At 49.0% G+C, this 22,094-nt stretch overlaps 1 protein-coding gene across 1 annotated transcript in view; it reads left to right on the top strand.

The window, feature by feature from the left end:
• LOC146830356 (uncharacterized) overlaps window positions 1–22,094 on the top strand; it is a 993,685-nt gene that overhangs the window by 953,822 nt on the left and 17,769 nt on the right. The window contains exon 16 of the mRNA XM_085603721.1: window positions 15,143–15,178. Coding sequence (XP_085459847.1) covers window positions 15,143–15,178 — 36 coding nt within the window. The remainder of the gene's footprint in view (window positions 1–15,142; window positions 15,179–22,094) is intronic.

Here is a 22,094-nt window from a genome sequence, read left to right as displayed (position 1 = left end):
CCCCGTTGACACGTTTCCCTCCCACTAAGCACTCCATCTCTCATAGATGGTATACACATGATCTTAAATTGCATAAACTAAAAGTACGCCAACAGGAACGTATCTGGAGGCATACTTATTCCGACTCAGCTAGATTACTCTACATCACTGCCCGTAGAGAATACAAAGCAGCCATCACCCTAGCCAAATCAGCCCACTTTTCAGATAGGCTCTCTTCAGCAACCAATAAATCTAAGGAAGTGTTTAAAATTATGAACGAGCTTACTACCGATGATAGAACTCTTCCTGCTCAGACCCCCTCTCAAGAGACATGTGATGCTCTTAATCTTTTCTTCATTGAAAAGATTATAAAAATCAAAGACTCGATTCATTCTCCCGGTCAGCCATTCTTTCAGGACTCAACGTCCAATAACCACTTGACCATTACGACGTTCCCTGCTCTTAACGCCGATTCACTGGCTCGATTCGCAACTCGAGTCAAATCAGGTTCTCCCAGCGATTGTTGCCCGCCTTCAGTTATGCGGGACATTTGCCTTAAGTTACCGGATTGCATCCTCTCTTTGTTGAATGGCTCCCTCAACAGCGGTACTGTCCCTGCATCCTTTAAGGAGGCCATTTTGGTACCCCTTCTAAAGAAACCTGGAGCAGACCCTGGGGAACCGTCTAATTAGCGTCCCATTTCCCTCCTTCCTTATTTCTCAAAGTTAGAGAGGTGTGGCTCACTGGTTAGAGGCCGCAGACCCTTAAGCAGAGAATCGGCCAGGGACCAGGGTTCAATTCCCGACGCGGCAGGGTCGTGGACCAGGGTCAAAACAGACTCGATAATTCTCGCCTCGGTACCTACTCTAACCAGGAACACACTTGGCAACTCTGGGCATTAAGCTTGCCTCATCTCTACAACGGCCCCCCACAGACGCCGGGGATGCCTGGTTTCACCTTGGAGGTACCCAGAAAGGGACCATCTCACAGGGAAAACCAGGACGGGTTCCCCAGCGGTCTTCAGCGCCAGGATACTCCATGGAGTCACAGTGCGCTTTACAAGTACACCCACATTTACATTTACATTTACATTTTACTGGAGGCTCATGTTACTCAATTTCTTTCACACTTCATTGAGTCCTCCAGTTACCTCGAGCCCAATCAAGCTGGGTTTAGACCTGCCCATTCAACCGAGGCGGTCATCCTCGCAGTTTTGAACACTCTGAGAAGTAATGCGGACGCTGGTACTCCTCAGGCTCTGGTGCTTCTGGATTTGTCTGCCGCATTTGACACGGTGGACCATAACATCCTTCTCCGCCGTGTCGCACAGGCGGGCATCCAGGGCACCGCCCTCAATTGGATTATGTCCTTCTTAACTGGCAGAACACAGGCCGTACGTTTAGGCCCCTATATTGCTGGGAGAACTGTAACCACCTGTGGAGTCCCCCAAGGTTCCTCTATTTCACCGCTGTTGTTCAACCTCTACCTCCGTCCTCTCATCCACTCACTTAGGAACTGGGATATCACGGTGTATAATTACGCCGAGGATTTACAAATCATCTTTCCTCCCAATTCCCCTAATGCTGCTAATACCTTCCATTCTGTCATGATCCATATACTGGAATGGATGAATATTAATCAACAAAAGTTGAATCCGGGGAAGACTGAACTACTACTCCCTGGCTCCAGTTCTGCTCACTGGGGTCCGCAGTTTTGGCCTACTGAATTGGGCCCTCTTCCAGTCCCGCTTAAATCAGTGAAAAGCCTTGGCGTGATAATTGATGCAGATCTCTCGCTAAAAGCCCAAGTAGGGGCTGTCATCTCCTCCTCCATGTACCAGCTTAGGAAGATCCGTAAGATCAGCCATTTACTTTCATCACCTGCATTAACTCAGGTTGTTATCTCCCTGGTTCTGTCCCGCCTGGATTTTTCAAACTCTATTTATCATGGACTCCCTCGGTGTCTTTTGCACCGCCTTCAGGTCGTTCAGAACCAGGGGGCCCGTCTCATTTACGGACTCCCTAGGTGGCAGTCGGCAAAATCAATATTACAGCAACTTCACTGGCTGCCAGTTGGACAAAGGGCAGCTTTTAAGGTGGCGTGTATTATCTATAAAGCCCTTCATTGCACCAGTCCTGCTTTCTTCCAATCTTTAGTTACGGCCCATCGACCATCACGTAACCTACGTTCTGCTCATCTTCACCTACTGACTGTTCCCAGAGTTAAAACCAAGAAGTTCGGTGGCCGCTGCTTTGCGCTTCTGGCCCCGTCCCTCTGGAACTCATTGTCTCTTTCTATCAAGTCGAGTCCCTCCCTACTCAACTTTAGGAAACTGCTAAAAACTTCCCTTTTCCCTCTTCCTTGCTAGTCAGCTTACTGTTATTTTTCATCTTGTTCCGTTATCTCTCTTATGTGGTTAAGCGCCAGGAAACCTTTGGTGTTAGTGCGCTATATAAATTTCACCTAACATAACATAACATAACATGTCCACTTTTTTGAGGCTATGATATCTATGTTCCAGCCTTTATTTTGGATTTTGGTGAAAGTGACTCTGAGGCTTCTGGGCCTCATGCCCTTCTGCATCCTGCTTGTGACACATGCCAGATGGCATATGTAGCCTCTGCAGTGGAACCTGAAGCTCCAGTGGGTTCAGCATCAGGGTAATCTCTCTCAAGGTGTCCAGATCATGGAGGGAACTGCACAGGACCTACAGCGGTGACTGACCAGCTGCAATTGGGTCAGAGAAAGACCTCTCTCCCTTCCCAACAATATGATATAGCAGTGACAGATGCACCACTCCTGGGATAGGGCAGCCATATAGGAGAGGTGGAGATCAGAGAACTCTGGTCTCCGGTGAAATCCAGACTCCACATAAACGTGTTGGAGCTCCGCGCGGTTTACATGGCCTTGAAAGCCTTTCTTCCTTCAATCAAGCGAAAGCTGGTTGAAGAGTTCACAGACCTCACTACTGCCATGTGGTACTGCAAAAAACAGGGCGGGTGAAGTCGTGACCCTTTGTCAAGAGGCTCTGCGTCTCTGGACATGGCTGAAACAGCAGGCCAAACCCCGGTGGTTCAATACCTGGCAGGTTCTCTGAACGCCAGGGCAGACAAACTCATCCATTGATCCATGGCGGATAACAAATGGCGTCTCCATCCAGAGACTCTCCCACTTTCAGCAGTGGGAGAGCCTTGGCTAGATTTGTAGGCCTCAGAGAACGAGCAATTTCATCAGTTTTGGGCATTGGAATTTTCCAAGGTGGCTCTTGCTTTGAGAAGCTTTTTGTCTCGAGCAGAGCTCAGGCCTCCTTTACGCCTTTCTGCCCATACCTCTCCTGCCCAGAGTGCTCTAGAAGATTAGGAGTGACTGGGCCCAAGTCATTCTTGTGGCTCCGCGCTGTGCACAGAGAGTCTGATATCCCAAGCTTCTCCAATTGAGAATCGATCCTCTGATCCGGAAGCCCCTTCAGGAGTACTTTCTGTCACAGCAGCAGGGGAGGGTCCTCCACCCAAACCTGTCAACTCTACGTCTTCTTGCGTGGAGATTGAGCAGTGGTAGTTGATAGCATTTGACATTTCTCCCAAAGTCAGTAATGGTATTTTAGCAACTATTTAATGATCCTCTTTCTGCTTCCCTCTCTCAAGTCTTACTTTTTATTTGACACTTGCCCAGCAGGACTCTGCTGTTTGCCCTCTCAAATGGTACCTTTTGGCCCTGTCTGCCTTTTTGAGGCTGCCATACCAACCATCACTATTTAAATCCCCTATTGTAAATAGTTTTCCCAAGGGGCTTGTACATATGTTTCCCCCTACCCCTTTCCTCATAGCATGATAACCCCGCCTCTGTGAAAATCACGAGGGACATAGAAACACTTCCCACATAGTCTCAATACTAAGCACTCCCAACCAAACATCCTACACCGATAGCATGCTACCTGTGTCCCAGCATGTCAGCAACCCACCTGTGGTTGTAAGTACTATATAAATGATACAATGCAATACATTTATGATAGAAACTACTTTTTTTTAATGTTTATGAGGTGCAGAACAGCACTAACAGTTGTGTTTTATTTAAACTCCAGTGCAGTGTCCAATAATGCATCAAATCTGTTCTCTGGCAATTATATAAAAAGACAATGGCAGTTGCTGAATAACTCATTGAGCTATCTCTGCCTGCAATATTCGGCAGTGCTAGCAGTCGCTATACCCCAAGGCAAGCAGTGGTAATATAGGCACACTGCTCATTGTCGGCAGTGCTAGCGGTAAATATACTCCAAGGCTTGCAGTGTTAATATTTTGCACACTGCTCACTGTCGGCAGTTCCAGCAGCACCTATACCCTAGGGCTTGCAGTGTTGATATAGGCACACTGCTCATTGTCGGAAGTTCTAGAAGTAGCTATATCCTAAGGCTTGCAGTGTTAATATATGCAGACTGCTCATTGTCGGCAGTCCTAGCAGCAGCTATGCCAGCAAAGCTTGCAGTGTTAATATGTGCACACTTATCATTGTCGGCAGTGCTAGCAGCAGCTATCCCCTAGGGCTTGCAATATTAATATATGCACACTGCTCATTGTCGGCAGTCCTAGCAGCAGCTATGCCAGCAAAGCTTGCAGTGTGTTAGAAATGGGGGTCTCTAGTTGGCAATGGCTGGCCACTGTCCAAGTAGGGACCCTTCTTCCTAAGTCAGAGTAAGCAGCCTACACCCTTTGACAACCCCTGCTCAACCCTGTGGTAACGTAGCACGAGCAGCTAGGCTTATCTCAGAGGCAGTGTGTGAAGCATTTATGACCATACACAGTAATATAATGAGGAACACTACAAATGGACACCACTCAAGTAGTCATGAAAAATAGGTATTTTTTATATAGACTTAATCACAAGACCAATAACAGTAAAAAATTCACAATACTATAAAAATATAATTACTTTAGAAATGCTGCAAGGAAAAATAGTTCAGGATGCACAAAAGGATGTTTAGTTCAAGGCAGTGGTCTCTGCGACCCTTTTACTCACAAAGTATCTGGTTCCTGGAGCAAAGCAACAAAAATGTCGCTAAGGAGTTGTAGCGAGAAATTTCCTCACGCTAACCAGCGATGCGTTGAATCCTTACCGCGAGGGAGGATGATGCGCTGGGTTGTGGGCAGGACAAAGCGACAAACTTCCTCACGCTAAGCCGGTGATGCGATGAAATCCTTGCCGCGAAGGGAGGATGATGCACCGAGCCTGTTGCGTGTGCGATCTTGCTGCGTTGACAAAGATGGAACTCCGCGAGGGAGCGACGATCCGGATTCGATGCGGGGAAAGTGGCGAACGCTCGGCGTCCGCGCTGCGATGATCCTGTTGCGATGATTTCAGATAGCGGGCGTTTTCAGGCCCGCAGACAGGTGCTGTGACGATCTTCGGGGTTAGCGAGCACTCGGCGACAGCGGAGCGGCGATTTTTCTCACGCTCACCAGCTGCAGCGGCTCGCTAACGGAGGTTAGCGACGATTTTCAGCGCTCTCTTCTCAACAGTAGAAATAGAGGTCCTGGAACACACAGGAGCCTCACCTGCAGATAGTAATCCTCGCTGGGAGGAAACAGGAAGCTGATGGTGGAGTCTGATGTGCCTGAGACTCCAGCAGGAGGCTAGCTCTCTCCTAGCCCTTGGGTAGTTGCTGTAGCAAAAGAAATAAAAGTCCAATCAAAGTTCCTTTCCTCTTCTTGAAGTCCACTAGTAACAGCTGCAGGCCAGTCCCAGAAACAGCACACAAGGCACAAGGACAGTCCTTCTCTTGCAGATTCCTGTAGCCACACGGACAGAGGTTCTTCTTGTTATCCAGGAGCAATACAAATTGTAGGGGTTTGTGCACAAATATTTATACCCCCAAAGTCTTTGTTCTTAGGGGTCCCAAGCCTCTGAACCCAGCCAGAACCAGTTTTGCCCAGCCCTGGAGCACTTTGTTGATCAGGCTGCATCCTTCCTTTCAGAAAGAGGGGGTCTGCCTCAGACGCACAGTGGGAGGTGGAGCCAGCTTTCACCTTGCCAGGCACAGCCCTATTCAAGTGCAGGAGCTACCCCTCCCCTCACACCTAGGCAGGTCGCTCTATTCAACCCAGGTCTGACTCAGCCTACCCTGTCCCTCCAAAACCAGACAGCCAATACACATAATAGCAGAGCAACTGGAAGGCTTAGGCAAGAAAGTACCTATACTCTAAAAGTGGTAGTTTCAAACACAGAAAATAAAAATAACCTTCACTAAAAGATGTATTTTAATATTCTGAGCTCAGGCATACTAGATTCGTTTTTCTACCATGTTCTGTGGGTCAGTTAGGACTATAGGATGTAATAGCCCAGACCTCCCATTCTGGCCTATAGAGAACAGGTAGCCTTACAGTAGTGAAAAACGAAATTGGGTGTAATTCACTACTAGGACATGCTACATACAACAGGGCATGTCCTACCTTACACATACAATGCGCCCTATCATAAGGGGGGCTTACATGATGCCAAGCGAAGGTTTTAGGGGCTGGGAAGCGGGTGCACTTCACAGCCAAGATGGCAGTTCTGGACTGCACGCAGACACTGCAGTGGCAGGTCTGAGACACACTTTACAAGCTGCTTCTGTGGGTGGCACAAACCAGTGCTGCAGGCCCACCAGCAGCATTCGGTTTACCAGCCCTGGGCACACACCGGCCACACTACTAGGGACTAACAGGTAAACTGAATAAGCCAATCATGGATGTACCAATTCATATGTCATCTTTACAAAGGGAGCATTCGCGCTGTGGCACTGAATGGCAGCGGCACAGCGCCCAGAGCATCTATAACCAGCAAAAACAGAGGAGACACAGCGAAAAAAGGAAGGGAGACTCACGCCAATGGTGCCAGGTCTAACACGCGTCCCCTCCAGCTGAAATGTGGGGAGAACTACCCATCCCCTTGGAAGTTCTCTTCACTAAGGCGGAAAAATCTAGACAGACCATCAGCATTGGCGTGTTCTGTACCAGGGCGATGTTCCACCGTAAAGTCCATACCCTGTAGGGAAATGGACCACCTCAACAACTTGGGATTCTCACCCCTCATCTGCATCAACCATCTGAGGGGCCTGTGGTCTGTCTGAACCCGGAAGTGAGTCCCAAAAAGGTATGGTCTCAGCTTCTTCAGTGCCCAGACCACAGCAAATGCCTCACGCTCAATTGCACTCCACTTCTGTTCCCGTGGAAGTAACCTCCTACTGATGAAGGCTACGGGTTGGTCTAGTCCCTCCTCATTCATCTGTGACAGAACAGCCCCCACCCCATGCTCTGAAGCGTCTGTCTGGACAATAAATTCCTTAGCAAAGTTGGGCGCCAGGAGCACGGGCGCTGTACACATGGCAGTTTTGAGGGCATCGAAAGCTTTCTGACAAGTGTCAGTCCAGTTCACAATCTTGGGCTGCTTCTTGGAAGTCAGCTCAGTCAAGGGGGCAACGATGCTGCCATACCCCTTGACAAACCTCCTGTAATAACCTGTGAGTCCTAAGAAGGCCCTCACCTGGGTCTGGGTCCTTGGGGGCTCCCACGCCAGGTTCGTTTCAATCTTGGGCTGAAGAGGTGCCACCTGGCCACTCCCTACCTGGTGTCCTAAGTACACCACCGAACCCTGCCCAATCTGGCACTTACTGGCCTTGATTGTGAGGCCTGCTCTGCGCAGCGCCATCAACACTTCCCAGAGGTGGTGTAAGTGGTCCTCCCACGAGGAACTGAATACTGCAATGTCATCCAGGTAGGCGGCACTGAAATCCTCCAGCCCAGCCAACACCTGATTGACCAACCTCTGGAAGGTGGCAGGGGCATTCTTCATTCCAAAGGGCATCACACGGAACTGGTAGTGCCCGTCTTGGGTGGAGAATGCTGACCTCTCCTTTGCCCCATCAGTTAAGGCGATCTGCCAGTACCCAGACGTTAGATCAAACGTGCTGAGGTACCGGGCAGCCCCTAACCGATCTATGAGCTCATCAGCTCTGAGGATGGGGTGCGCGTCGGTCCTCGTGACCGAATTGAGACCTCGATAGTCCACACAGAACCTAAGTTCTGGAGTGTCACCAGGCGCTGCAGCTTTTGGTACCAAGACCACGGGGCTGGACCAGGGGCTGCTAGAGGACTCAATCACCCCTAGAGCAAACATTTTGGAGACCTCCTCCTTGATGTAGGCCCTTACCCGGTCAGTCACTCGGTAAGCCTTGTGCTTGACAGGAGGACTGTCCCCGGTGTCCACCTCATGGACGCACCAGTCAGTGACACCAGGCACCAGAGAAAATAAATCAGGGAATTGCCCCAACAGCTGGCGGCAATCTAACTGTTGCTCAGGGGTCAGTGTGGTGGAGAGGACCACACCCTCCACTGACCCATCCTTTTCTCCTGCACACAGGAGGTCAGGAAGAGGCTCACTTTCCTCCTCCATCCCTGCATCTGTGGCAAGGAGCATGCCCACTTCAGACCTCTCAAAGTGGGGCTTCAGGCGATTCACATGCAGGACCCGCAGGGGGTTCCTGGGAGATTTAAAGTCCACCAAAGAGGTAACTTGACTTTTGCGCTCCACCACCTCAAAGGGACCGGTCCACTTATCTTGGAGCGCACAAGGCTCCACTGGGGCCAGTACCCAAACCTTCTGACCAGGTTGAAATTCGACCAGAGTGGCGTTCTGGTCGTGCCAACGTTTCATCTCCTCCTGGCTGGCTTCCAGATTTGCCTCAGCAATTTTTCTGAAACGCCGAGTTTGGTTCCTGAAGGCCAGGATGTAGCTAAATACATCCTGGGGAGGTTTCCTGGGAGATTGCTCCCAGCCTTCCTTGACCAAACTCAGAGGCCCTCTTACCGGATGGCCATAGAGCAGTTCAAAGGGACTGAACCCTAAGGACTTCTGTGGCACATCACGGTATGCAAACAACAGGCATGGCAAGAGGACGTCCCACTTACGCCTCAGGGGCTCTTCTAGGCCCATGATCATGCCCTTCAAGGTCCGGTTGAATCTCTCAACCAGACCGTTACCCTGGGGGTGGTAAGGAGTGGTGAACTTGTAAGTCACCCCACACTCCTTCCACAGGGACTTCATATACTGGGAGATGAAGTTGGTCCCCCTGTCGCTCACCACCTCTCTGGGGAACCCCACACGGGAGAAGATCCCCATCAGTGCACGTCCCACCACGGGGGCCGTCACTGTCCTGAGCGGGATGGCTTCAGGGTACCGGGTGGCATGGTCCACCAAGACCAGGATGTACCTGTTGCCCATGGCTGTCTTGGGGTCCAGAGGCCCCACAATGTCGATGCCCACTCGCTCGAATGGGGTGCTAACAACTGGGACGGGTTGGAGTGGGGCTTTGATCTTCCCCCCCACTCTTCCCACTTGCCTGGCAAGTCTCACAGGTCCTACAATACGTATCTGAACTCTTGCGCATCTGGGGCCAATAAAAGTGGGTGACCAGCCTTTCAAAGGTCTTAGTCTGCCCCAGATGTCCTGCCAATGGGATGTCATGAGCAAACCCCAGTAGGAAGGTTCTGAAGCACTCGGGTACCACCAGCACACGGGCTGACCCCGGTTCAGCAACCTTAGGCTCGCTATACAGGAGACTGTTCTCCCAATAAATCAGATGTGAACCGGACACATCACCTGCTGCCTGGGCTGCAGCCTGTTGCCGCATACCCTCAAGAGAGGGGCAAGTTCTCTGCTGTTCACAAAACTCCTCCCTGGTGGGCCCCCCTTCCTGCTGCCACTGGGTCAGCTCAGGCAGGTCCCCCAGGTCGGTACTCTGCTCCCCGGTAGGCTCCAGGGCATCCCCCTCCGGGTCTGCTCCCTCCTGGGCCGTGGGAACCAAGGGGGCCGGTTTCCCGCGCCCCCTGCCCCCTCCCTCTAAGGCAGGGACCTGGGCCATATTCTCAGGCTCCAGGTCTTTCTCAATACTCTCTTTGGCTGCCATGGACCGAGTGGTAGCACATGCCCACTCAGGCAGTCCCAACATTTGCAAGTGAGCTCTCTTCTCCACCGTAGCCCACGGGGAGTTCTCCAAATCATTGCCCAACAGACAGTCCACAGGCATGGCGGGCCTCACAGCCACCTGAAGAGTTCCTGAGACCCCCCCCCCACTTAAAGGGAACCTGAGCCACCTCACAGTGGCTCTCTGTGTTGTCTGTAGACACTACTGGGTAGAATGCATGGGGTACAACCTGCTCTTTGGACACCAACCGGGAGCTGACAGCAGTTACACTGGCTCCTGTGTCCCTCAGAGCCTCCACTCTATGGCCATTGATGGTTACCCACTGCCTGTATTTTTTAGTGTTATCAGGCAGTGCAGGCTTAGGAACCATTTCAAAGTCTCCTAGTGAGACAAGGGTCAATTCTACGGGGTCCCACCCACTTTGGGCACCCGTCTCCTCCTCCCCCAGGGCTGCACTAGCAAGCTGGCGGGGCGGTGCACGGGGTGGTGCAGGAGTATCCCTTTGGGGACACTGGGGTTCAAAGTATCTGTGGCCCACCTGGCCACACTTAAAACAAGTAGGGGGCCTCCTTGGAACAGGATTGCCTGTTGGAGGCACTGGCTTCTTATCTGGGGGAGGCTGGGATACCACTGCCTGGTTCCCTTGGGAATTATCTTGGGGCCCTCGGTGGAACTCCCTTGGTTTACCCCTGTCCCCCCCACCTCTCTGCTGGGGACCCTGCCCACCTTTGGCGAAGTCTCCCACTGGACCCTTGCGAACCCGGGTGCTCACCCAGCGGTCCGCCTCCTCAGCAAGCTTCCTAGGGTTAGTCAGCTTGCAATCTATCAGATGCTGGCGTAGCTCAGGAAAACAGTTACTAGAAAAATGCTCCCATGCAATCAAGTCATACAGTTGCTCAAAAGTTTCTACTTTGCTGCCTTTTACCCAGCGCTCCATTGCTCTGCCAAAAAAAGACACATATTCAACCCACGTGGTACCCTCTATCTTCTTGCAGGTTCTAAATCTCTGCCTGTACATTTCAGGTGTTAAACCATAGCGGGTAATCAAAGCTTCCTTCATGTGGGCGTAAATCATCCTACTTTCTGGGGGTAGGTCCAACAAGGTATCCCTCCCCTCACTCACAAACCGTCCCCACAACCCCGCTCCCCAATCCTTCTCAGTGACCCGGTGGGACACCATGGCTAATTCATAAGCGGCAAACCATTGCCCAATATCCTCACTTTTATGAAAATCCTTAATAACCTCTTTAGGTATATACACTCTACTCTCAGTATGCACTACTGGTATGCTGCCACCAGAGGGGGAGATCTCAATACCCTTGGCCTTAATCTCCAACTCCCTCAAAATTCTCTCATGTTCAAATTTCATCTTCATTATCTCAACTTCTAACTTCTTATTCTCTAGGTCTCTCTGACCATCCAATTTGAGCTTAGCCATCTCCATATTATGCCGCCTATCTCTCTCCCTGTCCTCCATCTCTTCTGGAGACAGACCCCTTGAGGACACGCTAGTGCCCGGGCTGGAAACTGCTTTATCCCCTACCAAATCTACAATTTCTTCCGGCTGCTCTCCTGCATTCTCTCCCCCCTCCACAGGCCCTTCCTCATTCCTAGGGGCATCCCTGGCTTCTAACCAGGCCTTCAGCGCCTTGTAATACTCTTCCCTCTTAGTGAGACCTGTGATAGGGACCGTGAAGCGTTTGCAAAAACATTTGAGCTGCTTGGCATTGTAGGTGTCTAATTTCTCTTCTTCCCAGGAGAGATCCTCAGAGGCATTGGATCTGGGCTTGCCCATTGTGGCAATAACTGGCAATAACGATCAAAAATAGAATAAAAAAATCTCAACAACGTACGTGGTTATGTTATGGTCTGCACTCACTAGTAGTGTACACTATAATTACTGTATGCAATCATAAATGCAAGTCCAGATCCTCACCGCTGACCACCAATGTTAGAAATGGGGGTCTCTAGTTGGCAATGGCTGGCCACTGTCCAAGTAGGGACCCTTCTTCCTAAGTCAGAGTAAGCAGCCTACACCCTTTGACAACCCCTGCTCAACCCTGTGGTAACGTAGCACGAGCAGCTAGGCTTATCTCAGAGGCAGTGTGTGAAGCATTTATGACCATACACAGTAATATAATGAGGAACACTACAAATGGACACCACTCAAGTAGTTATGAAAAATAGGTATTTTTTATATAGACTTAATCACAAGACCAATAACAGTAAAAAAATCCACAATACTATAAAAATATAATTACTTTAGAAATGCTGCAAGGAAAAATAGTTCAGGATGCACAAAAGGATGTTTAGTTCAAGGCAGTGGTCTCTGCGACCCTTTTACTCACAAAGTATCTGGTTCCTGGAGCAAAGCAACAAAAATGTCGCTAAGGAGTTGTAGCGAGAAATTTCCTCACGCTAACCAGCGATGCGTTGAATCCTTACCGCGAGGGAGGATGATGCGCTGGGTTGCGGGCAGGACAAAGCGACAAACTTCCTCACGCTAAGCCGGTGATGCGATGAAATCCTTGCCGCGAAGGGAGGATGATGCACCGAGCCTGTTGCGTGTGCGATCTTGCTGCGTTGACAAAGATGGCGCTCCGCGAGGGAGCGACGATCCGGATTCGATGCGGGGAAAGTGGCGAACGCTCGGCGTCCGCGCTGCGATGATCCTGTTGCGATGATTTCAGATAGCGGGCGTTTTCAGGCCCGCAGACAGGTGCTGCGACGATCTTCGGGGTTAGCGAGCACTCGGCGACAGCGGAGCGGCGATTTTTCTCACGCTCACCAGCTGCAGCGGCTCGCTAACGGAGGTTAGCAACGATTTTCAGCGCTCTCTTCTCAACAGTAGAAATAGAGGTCCTGGAACACACAGGAGCCTCACCTGCTGATAGTAATCCTCGCTGGGAGGAAACAGGAGGCTGATGGTGGAGTCTGATGTGCCTGAGACTCCAGCAGGAGGCTAGCTCTCTCCTAGCCCTTGGGTAGTTGCTGTAGCAAAAGAAATAAAAGTCCAATCAAAGTTCCTTTCCTCTTCTTGAAGTCCAGTAGTAACACCTGCAGGCCAGTCCCAGAAACAGCACACAAGGCACAAGGACAGTCCTTCTCTTGCAGATTCCTGTAGCCACACGGACAGAGGTTCTTCTTGTTATCCAGGAGCAATACAAATTGTAGGGGTTTGTGCACAAATATTTATACCCCCAAAGTCTTTGTTCTTAGGGGTCCCAAGCCTCTGAACCCAGCCAGAACCAGTTTTGCCCAGCCCTGGAGCACTTTGTTGATCAGGCTGCATCCTTCCTTTCAGAAAGAGGGGGTCTGCCTCAGACGCACAGTGGGAGGTGGAGCCAGCTTTCACCTTGCCAGGCACAGCCCTATTCAAGTGCAGGAGCTACCCCTCCCCTCACACCTAGGCAGGTCGCTCTATTCAACCCAGGTCTGACTCAGCCTGCCCTGTCCCTCCAAAACCAGACAGCCAATACACATAATAGCAGAGCAACTGGAAGGCTTAGGCAAGAAAGTACCTATACTCTAAAAGTGGTAGTTTCAAACACAGAAAATAAAAATAACCTTCACTAAAAGATGTATTTTAATATTCTGAGCTCAGGCATACTAGATTCGTTTTTCTACCATGTTCTGTGGGTCAGTTAGGACTATAGGATGTAATAGCCCAGACCTCCCATTCTGGCCTATGGAGAACAGGTAGCCTTACAGTAGTGAAAAACGAAATTGGGTGTAATTCACTACTAGGACATGCTACATACAACAGGGCATGTCCTACCTTACACATACAATGCACCCTATCATAAGGGGGGCTTACATGATGCCAAGAGAAGGTTTTAGGGGCTGGGAAGCGGGTGCACTTCACAGCCAAGGTGGCAGTTCTGGACTGCACGCAGACACTGCAGTGGCAGGTCTGAGACACACTTTACAAGCTGCTTCTGTGGGTGGCACAAACCAGTGCTGCAGGCCCACCAGCAGCATTCGGTTTATCAGCCCTGGGCACACACCGGCCACGCTACTAGGGACTAACAGGTAAACTGAATAAGCCAATCATGGATGTACCAATTCATATGTCATCTTTACAAAGGGAGCATTCGCGCTGTGGCACTGAATGGCAGCGGCACAGCGCCCAGAGCATCTATAACCAGCAAAAACAGAGGAGACACAGCGAAAAAAGGAAGGGAGACTCACGCCAATGGTGCCAGGTCTAACACAGTGTTAATATGTTGCACACTGCTTATTGTATAATTAGAATAGTTCAATACCAGCCATGCCGTCATGTTTATTGTCTACGAAAACGGAAAACAACATGCTTTTGACAATGGAAGAGGTGCTGTTCAGTGGAGAATGGCTTAAAGAGGGACAGTAAAGATACAATCATGTTCAGAGCGAATGTCATCGGGTTGACTCTGGGAAGTTGTTTACCTTGTTCTTTCCAACGCCTCCATGTTGGCAGCCTCCCAGTTCACATGTGATATTGATCCCGGTTGTGCTGCCTTATTAACTTAAAAGAGTGAGCAGGTATGCAATTGGCTGTGGGAGGGCCACAGTCTAAACACAAAAAACTGCTTATTATTAATCACATAGGCGAAACATATTGCATTTACCAATGCTTGTTGTTATTTAGAATCTTGACACAGCCCTTACTGTTGATGCTGAAACATTGTGTCCCTGTCCATAAACATTGGTAAGAAGTTTACAATAGAGTCTGCACATCTGGGAAGGTGCGTTGGATGGGGGAGGGGAGGGTGGGGTGGGGTGGTGTGGGCACATGTTGCGAAGGGACAGACGCCTCAGAGAATGTGGCTGCTATAGAAATCAGAGCTCTCCAGTTGTTCCAGTCTGTACACAATAACTAGAGAGCCGAAAGGGGTGAGTATAAGGCTGCTTAATGGATGGCACTGCTATGTAGCACCCTCAATGGTGAACATCATGATAGCAACCCTAGATACCAAGTTGTCCATTGTTTTGGCAAAATGCCTTCAGGCAAACCAAGTCCCACCTTCACTGACTGTTCTTGCCCCGTGTTTCAAATGGTTTAAACGCGGACACGTATAACAACTATCTTTAATTACCATTTATATCGCGTGATTACTTGTCCTAAAGGCATTGCCCTGTGGCATTTAGAAAAGGAACCTTTGTGTGTACACTTGTATGCTGTCTCCATTATGCAAACATGCCTGTCAACATGTTCTTTCCTTCTTCCAGAAGCCACTGCGAAAAGGAGCCACAACTTAGAAGAACGTAAGTACTGACCACTTGTTTTAATGCCGTTTGAGCACCACGAGTGCCGTTCACTTACAGTACATGTCTGTGCGACACAAGACCTACCTTGTATGTGCTCCAAGCCATGTTTTCCTGGCTTAAGCTGCAGAATGGCGCTTGCAGTCACCTCTGTTCTATGGCTCGACATGCCTGGATCAGATTTGCATTTAGTGCGTGAAAAATCAACAAACTGCCCTTAGAGGCATAGATCAAGTAACCTGGTAAAACGACTGAAGTCACGTTCTCCACTTGACTTGTATTTTCTTACAGTAGAATAAAATCTATCTTCAGGTGCAGTTTCTATCGTAGTGCAGTGATAGATGCATGAGGGTGCTGTGAACATGACAGCTTCTGGCCCAACTCTACTGCCCTCTGAAATAAAATACACAAATGATAGAGTCATCTGCCCCATCTTAGACATCCTTTCATCCTCGAGCCTGGCTTGTGACTCGCTGGGACCAGCAGTATGCGAATCGTTCAGACAGTGCTCCAGAGTTTCAGTGAATCTGAAAGAATCCTACCAGCCTTGCAGAGGCAAACCCGCCAAGAGACTGACCTTATCCAGCCCAGCTTGTATTTGATAGATTATTCTGGCAAGTGTCAGAGGACATTTCAGCCAGCAGCATCCCGCCATATTAGACGAGCAGCTTGTGTTTTACTTTGTATGTGTTGTGAGACTAGGGATTATTACTTGGTGTGGTTGCACAAGCTCACTGTGTAATGATGGCAGAGTTCTTTATCAGGCCTAGTCAGGTTTGTTTGTAAAACCTTAGGTCAGTCCTGGGTAGGTGTGGCTCAGATCAGTCAGGCTTTATCAAAAGAACAAGTGTAAACCGCTAAGAAGGGCCAAAACAGTTGAATAGGAGAAAAACGCAACACAATAAAAATCCGACACGAATGTATGAAAGTAGGTGGCATTTTCATCTTTAAATATACTCCTAATTGTCAAAATTCCACTGGAGAGTTCCGGACCTATGAATTTTTAAAGCAACAATAAATCATAGCGCAATAAATGATTTTAATCTACCGCAACCAGCAGTTTAGGGTTAGCCACGAAAAGTGATTTGAAAATAGCTAAATGGCTACTCTCGCTAACTCCGATAGGGAGCTAGTCACAGGGACCTGTTAGGTACAGCTGAGCAGTTACCTCGCAAGTAAAGCAGTCTCCAGCCCAGTTCCAGGCTCTGTGTGAACCGTTACAGGACTCAACTGAGGATGCTGAGCCAATGTCTGGGGTCTTTCTGTGGCCACCCGAAGTCCTTGAGCAAAGGGCGCACTTTGGCCTTAGTGGTCGATGTCCTATGAAGTGCTGATGAGGTCCAGAACATACCCAGTTGCCACTGGTTTACTAGTCTCCGGTTACAGCGAAACCAACAGTTCCTTTTACCTTGTAGTAACATACATGTTGGGCAACCACCATGCACTCTGACAACACTCCCATGTTTAGCAGACTCAGGTGCAACTTTTGAGGGTCGGAACTCGGTCTCCAAGTCTGCATCTAAATAGTAAATAACGCAACAGGTTTTTTGGCACTGGGCTCACAAGGGTTCAGGGCTTTTCAACTTTTTTGGTCTTGTGGCTGTATCAGGGAGTCAGCCAGCTGATGCTTAAAGTCACCTTCGCTGTCTTCGGTTCGGGGACAACTGTTTCATGAGCAGGGCACCACAGGCACAGTCCTTTCTTTGCTAGCCCAGCGTTCAAAACGTGCAGTCCAGTCATTGGTGTATTCTCTTTTAACCTAACCGACAGGCCCCAGGTAACCCTGGTACCATATTTTTGGGACAGATATTGAAGTCAACTTATGCCAATTGTGGGTAGACCAATTAGACATATACCTTTCAAGTTGAAAAACCATCAGCATGAGTCCAAATGTTAGGGGGAGTTCATGCAAAAGAAACATTTCCTGACATATATGTGCTCATCGGTCTCAACGTTTGAATAATATATGAAACTGCAGGTATCATACTTGAAATAAGGCTACGTATAGATATATAAATGATTGCGCCCCAAACCCACCATACTTTCACAGGTGGATTACTAAGAAGCACTCACAAAGGCAATAACATTCAAGTTATTCTATTAGAAAGACAAGGCAAGAATATATTCCTTATGGACATTCATGGATTACAAATATTATTCACAAGTAACAACTTCTAGCATTACATTTACAGGCTTTCAAATCACAGGCTGTCAGGGGCGTAGCTTGGTCAGTAAGTCTGGGGGATGTAAGCTACAGATTTGTCAGACAATCAGGTTGGCATATAATGTTTCAGTACATTATATGACGAATAGGGTGCAGAAGAGGGACCCGAGGGGCAGTGAAAAGGGAGAGGAATGCGGATGTGTAGTAGTACTAAGAGAGAAAACACTGTAATTTGTAAAATAACCAATCATTTGAGGACTTTCAAAACAGACATTGAGAAAGTGTGTGTGTGTCCTTTTGTCTGTGTGTATCTAAGCATCCCTGGTGAAATCTCCCAATACCTTACTGAAAGCACCTGTACCCAACAATTTATCAGAAAATAAATGTATTAGGTGGGATGTAACACCCTAAACATCCCCCCTGAAGCTAAGCCTCTGAAGGCTGTACTCGAGGTGCGTGAACCACTGAAGGCTGAGGACTTGCTTAAGGCAGATTCCTGCATCTGACTCACGGTGAGCTCCCCATGGACATTAGAGCCCACAACAAGCTGAACCTTTTTGTTGTTTCTGCCAACCTCCCTCTTACATCAATTGCCATTTTTGAGACCGTTTTCTTGTTTCACCTAAATTTAGAAGGGTTTAGCATGTAAAATGTGTACATATTTAACATAGTGCATGATGTATGTCTGCAAAAAATCAGCAATAAAGTGAAGACAGAGCATGAATCTCTAATGTGAAAAGAGAGAGAAAGTGATACCATTCTTGTAGCTTTATTGGAAAATCAGGAAACAGAGGAACAATCTCGACTTCCCTACTTGACCAAATTGTGTCGCAATAATATTTATTTCACTCAGCCTCCTTTTCCTTTCTTTTCTCGTTTAAAGCACCTTCAAATACATCAGTTTAGTAAGTGTGCTGTACATAGCGACTTTCATATATATGGTTCAATGAACAAATGAATGTGAGGATTTGTAAAGTGCACGGCTACTGTAGGAAAGCAGGATCTGCTTTCTTGGTTACACCTACTTTTTACTTGGTCTTATTGTGTTTTTGACCTAGTCTGCTCTGAGCCTGATAATCAGGACCCCAGCAACTGTGCTTTTTCCCCAAAAGTGATATGAGAAGTACTTTTGTACCTCCACAACTGGCTACTGATGTACCCTTGTAGGTCCCTAGTATAAGGTACTAAGGTACCGAAGGCATAGGTACCCCAGGGGTCTTCCATGGGCTGCAGCATGTATTATGCCACCCATGGGAGTCCACGTGAACTCTGACTACAGGTCTCATTTTTTTTTTTGGGGAGTTTATTATACTCCATCAACAAGTGTACAATTCAGCATCTGTCCTACAACCCCATCGGGGCCGGCAATGCGACAATGCAGGTGTGCAGTTAACGTAATGATAGGGGTTAGGGGAATACACAGCAAGCCGCCTACAACCCTATCGGGCCGGCCGCGTTGGGAGAAACATGTAGCTGTAGTGGTAGAATTAGCATTGTAAACACGGAGTATTAAACACAGTCAACCAACAAAAGCATGAATTGTACTCGGCTCCACTGATTCACCATATCCCAACAAGGTGTGGCTATTCTGATAGGATGTTGTGACCTATTGAGCGTGCATTAGTGTATGGTAGTGGGCATTACCCTCCAGTATGCAGTGCGCACGGCCCAACTAAGTGGGGATATTACTCCTCTTCAAGGGGTTACCATGGTAATGTCCGTGTCAGCAGCATGTTCTAGTAAGTAAGTCTGCAGAGGGCCCCATATATCTTTGGGGCGGGATGATGGGGGTTGAAGATCTGCGTACAGGTGTGATTGCTCTTGACAATAAGTAAGGTCTCGGATCCACTCCTTAAATTTCGGCGCTCGGCCCCATTTACAAGCAATTCTTCTTTTAGCGAGCAGTAGCGCCAATGATGTATACTTGCGCATTTTGGCAGCTATGGGTTCTGTGTACCCTAACAGGGCGGTAAGGGGGTCTGCAGGGATATGTAGGCCTGTCGTAAGGTCTAACGCAGGAAGTACTTCTATCCAAAACTGCTGTATTAAAGGGCAATCCCAGGCCAGGTGCCTAAAGTCGGCCCCTTCCCTGCCGCATCGGGCACAGTGGTCATTGTCACGAATTTTGAGCCTGTACATCCACGCCGGCGTATAATATAAGCGATGGATATATTTGTAGTGTATAATTCTAAGGCTACTGCTGGCAGAAACCTCTCCTGTCTGTTTGCAACAGTATGCCCACTGTTTTTCGGTTATAGGGTGACCCAGCTCGACTTCCCATTTGGTTCGGGCTGAAGGTAGGTCATATTCTCTGTTGGTTTGTACAGTGCGGTATAGGAGTGAGAGCACATGTGAAAGGGTATCCTGTTGCAACAAGACATGCAGCGCAGGCATCGTAGGTGGTTCGTAGGGAAAGTCAGGTGTGGCCGCCTTCACATTTTGCCGAAGTCTTATATAGTAGAAGCGGTCTAATGGGGTGGGGTTCACCTCTTTAAAGAATTCATCACTAGTACAGAACTTCCCATTGGAATACAATTACCCCCAGGTGTGAAGGGAGAGTTTTCTAAAGAGCCGACAGCAGCCGCCTTCACGTGTAACCGGAAGATCCTGCCGTCCAATAAGGGGCAGGAGCGGAGAATACAATAGAGTGCATTGGGTCACCTTGGCCAGATCGCGCCATGCACTGACAGTGCACTGGACGGTGGTGGCTGCGAGATGTCTAGGAACCCCAGGGGCGCTAAGATAAGCAGGGCTGGAGGTGGGAGTCATGTATCCGTCTTCTATCGCCAAGTGAGGCACGAAGGGGGGGGGGAGGGGGATTCATCCAGTGTGCAGCACATTGTGCCTGAGCGCAGCTTAATATAACTCAATATCCGGTACCGAGAAACCACCCGCCCAAAAGGGTCGCTTAAGTATTTCCCATTTGATCCGAGCCTGTTTTCCACCCCATACAAGTCGGATACACTGGGACTTAATAGGCGAGAAAAAGTGACGGCTGGGGGCATAGAAGATATTGACAAATAAGTAAAGGAGCTTAGGTAGAATGATCATCTTGATGATTGCTGCTCTACTGGCCATGGATAGGGGCAGCGCAATCCATCCCATAACTTTATCAGTGATGTAGTCTAACACTCGCCCATAGTTTGCCCTCATGGGCTCCTCCCGGGTACGAGAGACAGTGATCCCAAGATACTTGAGTGAGTCAGCACACCAGGTAAGGGGATAATCTGGTGCAAACCGCACGGTGGAGTCTGTGAGGGGAAATATCTGCGACTTATTCCAGTTTAGGTTGATCCCTGACAGTTGGCCAAACAGAAGGAATAAGCGTAAAATGGGATTTAAGCTGATGCTTGGGTGTCGCAGATAGAGAGTGAGGTGAGCAGCATTTAATGAAATGCGTAACTGTCTCTCTGGGTAGATGATAGCGTGTGTTCGATAATGTTGCCTTATTTTTGCAGCGAGGGGTTCGACTGCCAAAGCGAATAGTAGGGGGGAAAGGGGACAACCCTGTTGGATGCCTTGTGCCAGTCGGAAGGAGGAAGAGCGTAGGCCACTGACCATCACGGAGGCTCGGAGTCCTGTGTATAACAAGTTAATCCAGGCCAGGCAAGGGGGGGAAATCCCATTCGCACCAGGACAAAGGATAGGTAATCCCACTCCAGGGAGTCAAATGCCTTGGTGGCATCCAGGAATACGGCAGCCGCATCTTCTGCGGGATTTATGTCATGAAGCAGCGCGAACAAAGTGCGCAAGTTATGAGCCGTACTCCTTTGTGGGATGAAGCCAGATTGATCGGGAAGAACCAGTGCTCGCATAAGGGGGCTGATACGATATGCAACTAATTTGGTCAGGATTTTAGCGTCCACAGGGAAAGGGGCCTGTATGAATCTAGGTGCGTGGGTTCTTTACTAGGTTTGGGTAAGGAAATAATGAGCGCCTCGCGCATTGTACGGTGTAGAATACCGGTTTCTCGAGCTTCTTCGAACACGTGCCGCAGTATGGGGATGAGTAAGTGTCGATACATTTTATAAAACTGGGCCGGTAGGCCGTCTGGCCCCGGAGCTTTGCCAGAGTGTAACTGCATAATAGCGGATATTATCTCCTCATCCTCGTGGTGTGTGAGGAGGAACGCTCGTTGGCCATTTCCTATCCAGGCTATGGCGGTGTCTTCAAAAAATTATTCAAAGTCTACTGGGGCTTGGCGGTGGGTAGCGTATAATGTTTTGTAGAAACGCTTAAACGCGGCAAGGATTGCCGATGAGTCCCTATGCGTTAGCCCGTACTCATCCTCTATTTCTAAGACATATTAGTAAAGCGTGGGGTTCGAATGGAGGAGGCCAGGGCCCGCCCCGGTCTTTCACCCTCTCTGTACTGGCGAGCTGTGTGATATTTCCCTCTGAATTTGCATTCCCGCTCAGCAATTTCTTGATAATCTGTGAGCAGTGTACGTAATCGCGCCAGTGCCGCCGGAGATGGTGTGGTCTGGATCTCTGACTCGATTTGTTTGATTTCTAGTTCTACCTTGCGGAGCGTATTGCGAATATCTTTAAAATCCGCTCCACTCTTGGCTATGCAAATACCGCGTATGGTAACTTTGAAAGCTTCCCAGAGTGTAGAGTATTGAGGGACAGAGCCAGTGTTGTGAAGGAAGAAGTCCGATATCTCTTGCTCCAACTCGGTCTTAAACACCGGGTCCAGCAGCGACAGTGGATTGAGCCGCCATGATAGGTAAGGGGACCCTCCCTGTGGCGG

This window comes from Triturus cristatus, chromosome 5_1 (genome assembly GCF_964204655.1).
Source record: "Triturus cristatus chromosome 5_1, aTriCri1.1, whole genome shotgun sequence".
Taxonomy (NCBI): domain Eukaryota; kingdom Metazoa; phylum Chordata; class Amphibia; order Caudata; family Salamandridae; genus Triturus; species Triturus cristatus.
The sequence above is the reverse complement of the archived record's forward strand: the minus strand, read 5'-3'. Positions and strand labels throughout refer to the sequence as shown.